The sequence below is a fragment of the Cheilinus undulatus genome, linkage group 18 (assembly GCF_018320785.1).
Source record: "Cheilinus undulatus linkage group 18, ASM1832078v1, whole genome shotgun sequence".
NCBI classification, from domain to species: domain Eukaryota; kingdom Metazoa; phylum Chordata; class Actinopteri; order Labriformes; family Labridae; genus Cheilinus; species Cheilinus undulatus.
The window spans coordinates 854643-865132 of record NC_054882.1 but is presented as its reverse complement, the minus strand read 5'-3'; the positions used below and the strand labels follow the sequence as shown (position 1 = coordinate 865132).

Sequence of the window (10490 nt, the reverse complement as noted above, 5' to 3'; positions counted from 1 at the left end):
TAGAAATTTTAGTGGAAATGTCAAATCTAAGAAAATGAGCCCAACAGCACCAAGCATCTGATCTAAAACTGATCCAGGTCTGGATTTTCTGCAGAAAGGGGACCTTTGGGAGACCTGGGGACCTTATTCTTGGTCTAAACTACTTCCTGAGCTTTTAAACTGATCAGATCCTCCTGAGAGAGAGAAATTAAAATAAATTCAGACCGAAGCTCAGGTCTGAGGAGGCTGTGTATTATTTATGTTACACAGCTCTGGGTGATAAACTACAAACTCCATAAACATCGGTAATAAATGACAAACCTGTCCTAGACCACCAGCAGAACGGGCCGTTATCCCGGTCAGCCATCACTGAGCTCTGTCTGCATGTGTTGTTTAGAAATAACCTCCACGGAGGAACGTGACATATATGGCTCTGCCGTCACTCTCTTCCTGTTACGTAAGAGCTCTGATGTTCCCGCCCTCCCGTCTCTTTACAAACGGCGCCACAAACACCAAGAGCGTCTTAATCCTAACCTGACGTTAGTCCCGGTGATTCTCCGTTAACCCGGTATTTACCGGCTCACCTCCGTCCTCGGGGGCCGGGTCTGCTCCACCACCGCGGGTTCGTGTCGTTAAAACTTCAGAGGAGCGTTTTGTTGTGAAGCTTGAACACGATCTCAGATACGTGACGTTGTCTCACGTACGGAGACGGTGGCGCCAAAATGGCTCTGAAATAAGACTGACCGAATCTTTAGAGCGGTTAAAGTCGAGTAAAAAACACGAAAGTACAACAATAAGAACGGATAACGATGGCAGGATAGGTACATTTAATATCGGCATACATGTCACAGAGGAATGAGAGTGTTTAAGAGCACAAATTAAACTTTTCTTCAGTGTTTGACCTCTCTTTCCGGTGATTTCTACCCACTAACATTTCCTCTAAAACTCGGTAATAAACCGGTAAAATGTTCAGATCTTTAACAAATGAAAATTCAAGGGAAACCTCCGACTAACGGCTGTGTTTGGAGACGATGGCTGTGATGGAGTTCGTAGTAATATCGATAAACAAAGAGGAAAAAGATGGCGAGTTTTGAATGGAGTTTGGTTTACAGCTCCCCAGCACGTACCCGGGCAGGGCTTCCTGCAGCGTCACTCCACACAAGGAAGCCCGCTCAACCAATAGGATCGCACCACTGCTGGGAACAAACAGCGCGAGGCCAATAAGAATACCAGTTGGCGGGCTTTTCTTCAAACTTAGCTCTGATTGGACGATTATCCAGCAGATGGCGTCATTTCCCTTGTGGCGCCGTGTTCGTATCGCCCAACAGCAGAGCCAGGAGAGGTATGTCCAATCACAATCGAGGAATCACTCAGCCAATGGAAATTCCGAATTTCGACCACCGCTGTCACCGCAGCCAATCAGAGGCCGGGAAACAGAGCTCGGGGCTCAACAGCTTGTTGTTCGTGTATCGCTTTGCAGTCGACCGAGAGGGGAAGCAGCGACGTCCGTGAATGTGAGTATAAAACCCCGATAAACGTGCCCGAACCGGGCTAGAACTTTGACCGGGTGTAACCGACGGTGGGTCGAGGGTTCAGAGCCGAGGGTCGGGTGTCTCTTTGGGGCTGGGAGGTCCGCGGTGAGCCGCTGTTGTCCGGAGCAGCGGAGGATTGAATGGCAGCGGACTGAGCTGTTTATGCGGTGGAGAAATGTGAAGCTCGGAGTCTTTGTGGAAGAATCGACGCTGGTGAAATAAATAAATAAAGGGCCAGAGTAGTTCCGTCGAATGTCACGCAGTCCCGGTAGGTCTGGGGTAAACTTAGCCGAACATTGAGGCGGAAGCTGCCGTGGTGTCGGAGCCTGAGTGCTGCTAGGATCGCTTTAAATCGCCATATGATCCTAACTAGCTCCGCAGACGCTTGTTAGCAATCTAGCTACATTTAGCCCCCTCTGCTCCCGGCTCTCCCCGCTGTAAACTGCCTCTGCTCGGACTTTGTCCGTGTCCGGACTCGGTTGTGTGTTTATGGTTCTCCCCCCACAGCTGCTGGGCTGTGTGAGGCGGGTTTGGGGGTGGGGGGTAAAGTTAGCAGAGCTAGCAGAGCTGACATGGCGAGCTGTGATGGCGGAGTGACTCAGAGGAGCGGAGCGGGAAGGAGCGCTCCTCTCACCGAGCTACAGCCGCTCAGAGACACCCTCACACCGGCACAGGTCCGCCCCACAGCCCGGGGAAACGGCCCGTCTGTGTCCAGGAGCAGAGGAAGCTGCTAGAAGAGTTGGAGTTAGCTGTTGGTGCCACATATTTGGTCTGATCCGGGCAGGAGGAGGGAGGAGGGGGGCAGAAAGAATGCCTGAGCTAACACAAGTCAACGGCTAGCTGGTTAGCTTAGCATTACCTAAGAGCTGAGGACAGTTTGACACCATGTCCTCCTCTCAGAACTCACTCTCACCTGTCCCTGTGTTTCAGAGACCCGGATCCTTCCGAGCTGGACTCCCTCAAATAACCGAAGAGATGAAGGTGAGTCTCTGACCTGCTCACAGACACTAAACAGCAGGTTAAACTGGTCTCTGATGGTCCTGGACTGGGAATTCACCAGTATAGAGACTCATCTGGGTCCAGTTTATCCACCTCTTATTTCAGCTGCATTAACAGGACAGGTGTGGATCTATAACTTTATCTTTATTCTATAGCTCCAGTAAATAATAACAGCAGATTAAACTGGTCTCTGATGGTCCTGGACTGGGATTTCACCGGTATAGAGACCTGTCCATGTCCAGTTTATCTGCCCGTCATTGCTGCATTATTTCCAGGACAGCTGTGGATCTATATCTAAATCTTGATTCGTATAGCTCTGGTGGACAACGTTTGTCGTTACAAAGACAGAAGAGCGAGGGCGTTCTCTGCGTTCTGTCACAGCGTAGAACGCGTCCATCTACCCACCATGACCTCAGCGCTAAACCACGTCTAGAGGAGTTACAGCGGAGAGGAAGATCGACCTTTAACAGGCAGAAACCTGGAGCAGAACCAGACCAGATTCACAGATCTAGATGATAGATAGGTTCAAGCTCTAGTGGTGAAATCTATGACATATGACCACCCCTCTGGTTCCTGATACACCATCAGTATTTTCATCTACATGTATTTCACCAGGAGAACCTCGCTGAGATTGAGACTGGTTTACTAGTGTATCCTGGCCGTGACAGGCAGAACAGAGCTGCAGACATAAAACCACTACAAACATGGACGGACCGATCCTGAGTCACAGAGCAGGAAGTCATCAGTCAGACCATCTCTGACCTGATGAATCTTCCTTCAACATCTGTACTCTCCTTTTTAAACAAAGCAGCTCACCCAGACACAGTCTCCTGTCCTAGACTCCTGTCCCCCATCTCAGGGTGGACTTTGGGCACAGATAGCAAAATTAAGTCATGTAGCTGAGTGTCAGAGTGAAGACTGGAGCTGTAGCATGGATAAAAGGACATGATGGAGGCAGGTTTAGTGTATAAATGAGGATCTGACCATGAAGGCCAACCAGCTCCATCCTCCAGGATCTAACGATGACTGACAGACTTCAGATCAGCTCTGAACCTCAGAGGTTAACTGTGTATAAAGACTAAAGGCATTCAGAAGATGCATGGACAAAACATCTCAGTGACCAATCAGAGGCAGGAACCAGAGTCTCCTCTGCAGCATAAGAACACCAGGACTGGTCCTAGAATATAAACCTAGACACTGATCAGACCAGGAGACATTTCTACTACCAGGGAGGACTTAAAGGGTTGTTCTAGAAAGAACCACAGCACACTGAAACATCTTTACATGATGACATTAGAGAGTAGCCTCCAGATCTTCCTGACGTTCTTTCACAGACTCTTTCTGTCGGCTACCTTTCTCTCCACAAGGAAGACTAAGATGAGCTAAAAATAGATCTGTGGTGATAAAACTCTGGTGAAAAGTCTCTTTAGTTTTCTGACCAGACTAAAGTGTAGTTGGTTTTTGTCAGGCATTTAAAATCTGTGATATTTCTCCACTGGGGGTACATCTGTCCTCTTCATATCTGCTGTAGAAAGCAGGGATCAGGTCCACCAAGGTGGAACACGCTAGTCTGATCTAGCTCCAGGTTCAGACAGAGACCACTAAAGTTCTGTCTGAAGGTAAGGACTAAGATAGAACGACGTTCATGGACTAAGACCGGACTAAAGTGTTCAACTAATACTGTGACCGTTAAAAGACTAAAATAAATATTTAATCTTAAGACCTTCCTCATCAGCAGTGATGATGTCAGAGATTTAAAAGACTGGTTTCCAGTCCCCCAGTAAACCTCTGTTTAAAGACCCATGTAGCCCCAGACCTTCACCCTACCCCTCCATTCAGCAAGAACCAGGACACCCAAACCCTGGACAGGAACATGTCAAACTGGACTAGGTCTTCATACCAAGGGTAGCATCAGGATTGAGCCCACCACTGAGTACTGCAGAGTTCCAGCTAGTCCGGCCCCTCACTAGATCTGAAACCACTTAACTCAGACGTGAGGACAGCTTCAGCCCACGATTCATCTCATAGTCCTCTGAGACCACTACTAGACTCCTCAGCTAAACCAGCAGACCACCAAAAACCTCACAGTGTGGACCCACTCTCACGAGATCTCACAGAATCTCATGTGACTTCAGAAGAGACTGTAGCAATCCTCCGGTTCCTGCAGTGTTAATTTTGGCAGCTATTTTTGTAATAGTCTTTAAATGAAATGCATTTTAGTCTCATTCTAGTTTTAGTCATCACAGATCTATTTTGGTTAGTCAACAGTTGGTCTGGGTCAGGGTTAGTCTGGGTTAGTTAGTCTGGGTCAGAGTTCGTCTGGGTTAGTACGCCTGGGTTAGTAAGTCTGGGTTAGTTAGTCTGGGTTAGTTAGTCTGGGATAGTTGGTCTGGGTCAGTTAGTTTGGGTTAGTTGTCTTGGTTAGTTGGCCTGGGATAGTTAGTCTTGGTTTGTTGGTCTAGGTTAGTTAGTCTGGATCAGAATTTGTCTGGGTCAGTTATACTGGGTCAGTTAGTCTGGGTCAGAGTTAGTCTGGGTTAGTTGGTCTGGGTCAAAGTAAGTCTGGGTTAATTAGTCTGGGTCAGAGTTAGTCTGGGTAAGTTTGTCTGGGTTGGACTAAGTTAGGTAAGTTAGGCTCTGTTAGGTAGTCTGGGTCAGAGTTATTTTGGGTCAGAGTTAGTCTGGGTTAGTAACTCTGGGTTAGTTGGTCTGGGTTAGAGTTGGTCTGGGTTTGTTAGTCTGGGTCTGAGATAGTCTGGGTCAGAGATGTCTGTGTTAGAGTAAGTCTTGGTTAGGTAGTCTGGGCCAGAGTTGGTCTGGGTTAAGGGTCTGGGTTAGTTAGTCTGGGTCAGTGTAAGTCTGGGCTAGTTTGTCTGGGTTAGTTAGTCAGGGTCAGAGTAAGTCTGGGCTAGTTTGCCTGGGTTAGAGTTAGCCTGGGTCAGAGTTAGTCTGGGTTAGTTAGTCAGGGTCGGTGTTTGTCTGGGTCAGAGTTGGTCTGGGTAAGAGTCTGTCGGGATTAGTCTGGGTCAGAGATGGTGTGGGTTAGTTAGTCTGGGTCAGTTAGTTTGGGTTTGAGTTAGTCTGGGTTGGTTGGTCTGGGTCAGAGTTAGTCTGGGTGAGTTGGCCTGGGTTATAGTTAGTCTGGGTAAGTTGGTCTGAGTTAGTTGGTCTGGGTCAGAGTTAGTCTGGGTTAGTTAGTCTTGGTCGGAGTTAATCTGGGTTAGTTGATCTTGGTTAGTTAGTCTGGGTTAGAGTTAGTCTGGGTTAGTTGGTCTGGATCAGAGTAAGTCTGGGTTAGTTAGTCTTGGTCAGAGTCAGTCTGGGTTTGAGATAGTTTGGATTAGATTGTCTTGGTTATTTGGTCCTGGTGAGTTGGTCTGGGATAGAGTTGGTCTGGGTCAGTTAGTCTGGGCCAGTTGGTATTGGTTAGTTAGTCTTGGTCAGAGTTGGTCTGGGTTAGAGTTAGTCTGGGTTAGTTGGTCAGAGTCAGAGTTAGGCTGGGTTAGAGTTGGTCTGTGTTAGAGTTAGTCTGGGTCAGAGTTAGACTGGGTCAGAGTAAGTCTGGGTTAGTTAGTCTGGGATAGTTGGTCTGGGTCAGTTAGTTTGGGTTAGTTGTCTTGGTTAGTTGGCCTGGGATAGTTAGTCTTGGTCTAGGTTAGTTAGTCTGGATCAGAATTTGTCTGGGTCAGTTAGTCTGGGTCAGTTAGTCTGGGTCAGAGTTAGTCTGGGTTAGTTGGTCTGTTAGTCTGGGTCTGAGATAGTCTGGGTCAGTTAGTCTGGGTTAGAGTTAGTCTGGGTTAGTTGGTCTGGGTCAGAGTTGGTCTGGGTTAGAGTTGGTCTGGGTTAGAGTTAGTCTGTGTCAGAGTTAGTCTGGTTTAGTTGGTCTGGGTCAGAGTTAGTCTGGGTTAGAGTTGGTCTGGGTTAGAGTCGGTCTGTGTCAGAGTTAGTCTGGTTTAGTTGGTCTGGGTCAGAGTTGGTCTGGGTCAGAGTTGGTCTGGGTCAGAGTTGGTCTGGGTTAGAGTTGGTCTGGGTTAGAGTTAGTCTGTGTCAGAGTTAGTCTGGTTTAGTTGGTCTGGGTCAGAGTTAGTCTGGGTTAGAGTTGGTCTGGGTTAGAGTTGGTCTGGGTTAGAGTTAGTCTGGGTCAGAGTCTTGGTTAGTTGTCTTAGAGATGAACAGTTAAGGAGTTAGAACTAATCCAGGGATGCTCTTTGTTGTTTTCTTCTGATACTTCCAGGTTTATTTTAGCCCATACTGATATTTATCGGGTATCACTCGTGTAGAACTGGGTAACACTCGTGTAGAGCTGGGTAACACTCGTGTAGAACTGGTTATCACTCGTGTAGAACTGGGTAACACTCGTGTAGAACTGGTTATCACTCGTGTAGAACTGGGTAACACTCGTGTAGAACTGGGTAACACTCGTGTAGAGCTGGGTAACACTCGTGTAGAGCTGGGTAACACTCGTGTAGAGCTGGGTAACACTCGTGTAGAGCTGGGTAACACTCGTGTAGAGCTGGGTAACACTCGTGTAGAGCTGGGTAACACTGTGGAGCTGGGTAACACTGCGTGAGCTGGGTAACACTCGTGTAGAGCTGGGTAACACTCGTGTAGAGCTGGGTAACACTCGTGTAGAGCTGGGTAACACTGGGTGTAGAGCTGGGTAACACTGGTGTGGGGGCTGGGTAACACTCGTGTAGAGCTGGGTAACACTGTGTGAGGCTGGGTAACACTCGTGTAGAGCTGGGTAACACTCGTGTAGAGCTGGGTAACACTCGTGTAGAGCTGGGTAACACTCGTGTAGAGCTGGGTAACACTTGTGTAGAGCTGGGTAACACTCATCTGCCTGACAACTAAAGAGGTGTTTTAGAGCTAGAGTTCTAATATTACAGAAACAGTTGTGATGAACATGACTAGAACTCAGGAGCAGAGACGAGGCGGTATAGTTTAAGAAGTTTATTTGACAACAACAGAGCAGATGATGGCGAGCTGGCCGTGGTTGGAAATAGCTCTGGCAGAGAGGCGGAGACGCTGCAGAAAAGAGGACAAATGGAGTTCGAAAAAAAAACCCTCACTGAAAAATCCCTGTATTATCGAAGGTTGAAGGCGAGTTCGGCCAGCCACACACTACAAGATTTTAAGCCCGAATTCAGCCACGATTTAACCCCCAACGATCGTGGGGGAGTATTCCGACTGGGTCGCCATTATTAGTCTGAGTCGTCTGCATGTGTGTGGTGTCAGCACCATTCATTCACTGCTCCAGACTGTCGGAGCCTCCCAGACCCTGAATCATAAACATCAAACATGTTTGATGTTTATGAGTCTAGGTCGTAGTGCAGCTGACAGAGTACCCACAACAACCAATGAGAGCGAGCAGACTGGGTAGCGTCACAGACGGATCATACGTACTTTCACCGCTCACAACCATAAACACAGCTGTACCTTAACTCCAGCCAGGATTTCATCCTGAGTCTTTCCCTTGTTTTATGATTTTTGCTTCACCTGTAAGTCACGCCAGGACAGCCTGTTGAGGGACAGCAAGACGGTATCGACAGACATCCGTGTTTGGTTTTCTGAAGTCACATGATCACGTAGGTCGTAGGCAGGTCAGCAGGTGTGTGGTCTCCAGTCATCTGACAGTGGGGTACACACATCAGGATTTTCTAAATCTTAAGAGATTTTTTATCTGTTAGAGACCACACACACGGAGACAAAAATCAGCCATTGAACAGTTTTGATCGTACTGTGTGTGGTGTGCTCTGATAATCTCAACACACCACACTCATCATGAGTGACCTGGGTGAGCCTCAGCACCATTTCTGTCTTAGTTTCCTACGGCGAACCAGCTCAGCACGTCTCCTGTTCCTGTTCTCCTCTCAGCGTAGACTAGAGTCACTTATAAAGGACTGTAGAGACAGGGGTCAAGGGTCAGAATCAGCTTTCCCGGCCAGGTATGCTAACATCAACAGGATATTTGACCCAGGTTAGATTTGGTCTCAGTGTTCAGGAATTAAACCCTAAATAGCTACCCTGTCTCACTGACCCCTGACTGCCATCCTAATATTCTAAAGAGTGAACGTGGCGTCCCCCTGCTGAAGTGGTCTCTCGTTTCCTGTCTTTAACTCCCTCCTGTGTTTTAAATGTGACGGTGGTTAGACTGAAATAAACCAGAGTGAGATGTCGCTGCTTCGCATCAGATCTTTGGACCACATCTCTCAGCTGTCAGGAGACGTGAGACTTTTGTCACAACAGAACAGATCTCTGCAGAATTAAATATTCAAACCTCAAACATCCAGGCACCTGGCAGTGAAGGATCATGGGTAATTGTTCTAGCTGTCTACATCAGCCATGACGTCACACTCAGGGTCAGTGAAGGCGTCTGAATGAGAGTTTAAGGTTAAACCACATCAGGTTCATCAACCTGGAGCTGCTACTCCTCTGCTCCCTGCTGCAGTGCATGCTGGGATTGTGTGCTGAGGTACCTGTTTGTGTGTTTCAGGCAGCAGACGAGCCTGCCTACCTGACAGTGGGGACGGATGTCAGCGCCAAGTACAGAGGAGCCTTCTGCGAGGCCAAGATCAAGACTGTGAAGCGCATGGTGAAGGTGAAGGTAAGACACGCCTCCGTAACATCTGAGCGTGCTCACAGACAAATCTGAGCGTGCTCACAGACACATCTGAGCGTGCTCACAGACAAATCTGAGCGTGCGCACAGACACACCTCAGCATTAATGGAAACGATGATACCGGCTATTCTTGCTCATTGCTTTTTTATATTCATGTTTGAAATTCACAGGACCACAGTGCAGTGAAACAACATAATGTGTTATATTTTTGATGTAAATTTTCAGATGATTCACAAAGCATGCTGGGAGATTTCCTGCACTACTCAGTTTGAAGTGTGCATTTAGCCTGTCCCTCCTTTCAACAGAGATCAGCCTCTGTTCTTCTGAATCAACACTAACAACAATAATATTAAGTTTCTTCTGTCTGTAGCCCTAACATTCTTCTGTCTGTTGGCCTAACATTCTTCTGTCTGTTGGCCTAACATTCTTGTGTCTGTAGACCTAACATTCTTCTGTCTAACCCTAACATTCTTCTGTCTGTAGCCCTAAGATTCTTGTGTCTGTAGACCTTACATTCTTCTGTCTAACCCTAACATTCTTCTGTCTGTTACCCTAACATTCTTTTGTCTGTAACCCTAACATTCTTCTGTCTGTAGCCCTAACATTCTTCTGTCTAACCCTAACATTCTTCTGTCTACCCTAACATTCATCTGTCTGTAACCCTAACATTCTTTGGTCTGTAACCCTAACATTCTTCTGTCTAACCCTAACATTCTTCTGTCTGTAACCCTAACATTCTTCTGTCTGTAGACCTAACATTCTTCTGTCTAACCCTAACATTCTTCTGTCTGTAGCCCTAACATTCTTCTGTCTGTAGACCTAACATTCTTCTGTCTAACCCTAACATTCTTCTGTCTGTAGCCCTCACATTCTTCTGTCTAACCCTAACATTCTTCTGTCTGTAACCCTAACATTCTTCTGTCTGTAACCCTAACATTCTTCTGTCTGTAGCCCTAACATTCTTCCGTCCACCCTAACATTCTTCTGTCTACCCTAACATTCATCTGTCTGTAACCCTAACATTCTTCTGTCTGTAACTCTAACATTCTTCTGTCTGTAACCCTAACATTCTTCTGTCTGTAGCCCTAACATTCTTCCGTCCACCCTAACATTCATCTGTCTGTAACCCTAACATTCTTCTGTCTGTAACTCTAACATTCTTCTGTCTGTAACCCTAACATTCTTCTGTCTAACCCTGACATTCTTCTGTCTGTAACCCTTACATTCTTCTGTCTGTAGACCTAACATTCTTCTGTCTAACCCTAACATTCTTCTGTCTGTAGCCCTAAGATTCTTGTGTCTGTAGCCCTAAGATTCTTGTGTCTGTAGACCTTACATTCTTCTGTCTAACCCTAACA

At 47.0% G+C, this 10490-nt stretch overlaps 1 protein-coding gene across 2 annotated transcripts in view; it reads left to right on the top strand.

Annotated features, from left to right (window-relative positions):
* Window positions 1–497: 497 nt before the first annotated feature.
* The window catches only part of arid4a (AT rich interactive domain 4A (RBP1-like)), a 49381-nt gene continuing 39388 nt past the window's right edge, over window positions 498–10490 (top strand). Inside the window, exons 1-3 of one of the 2 annotated variants that reach the window (XM_041812680.1) lie at window positions 498–1493; window positions 2442–2492; window positions 9007–9117. In XM_041812680.1, coding sequence (XP_041668614.1) covers window positions 1074–1493; window positions 2442–2492; window positions 9007–9117 — 582 coding nt within the window. In that variant the 5' untranslated portion in view covers window positions 498–1073. Of the gene's footprint in view, window positions 1494–1932; window positions 2355–2441; window positions 2493–9006; window positions 9118–10490 lie in introns of those variants that run through there. The other variant, XM_041812682.1, reaches the window with a different exon arrangement.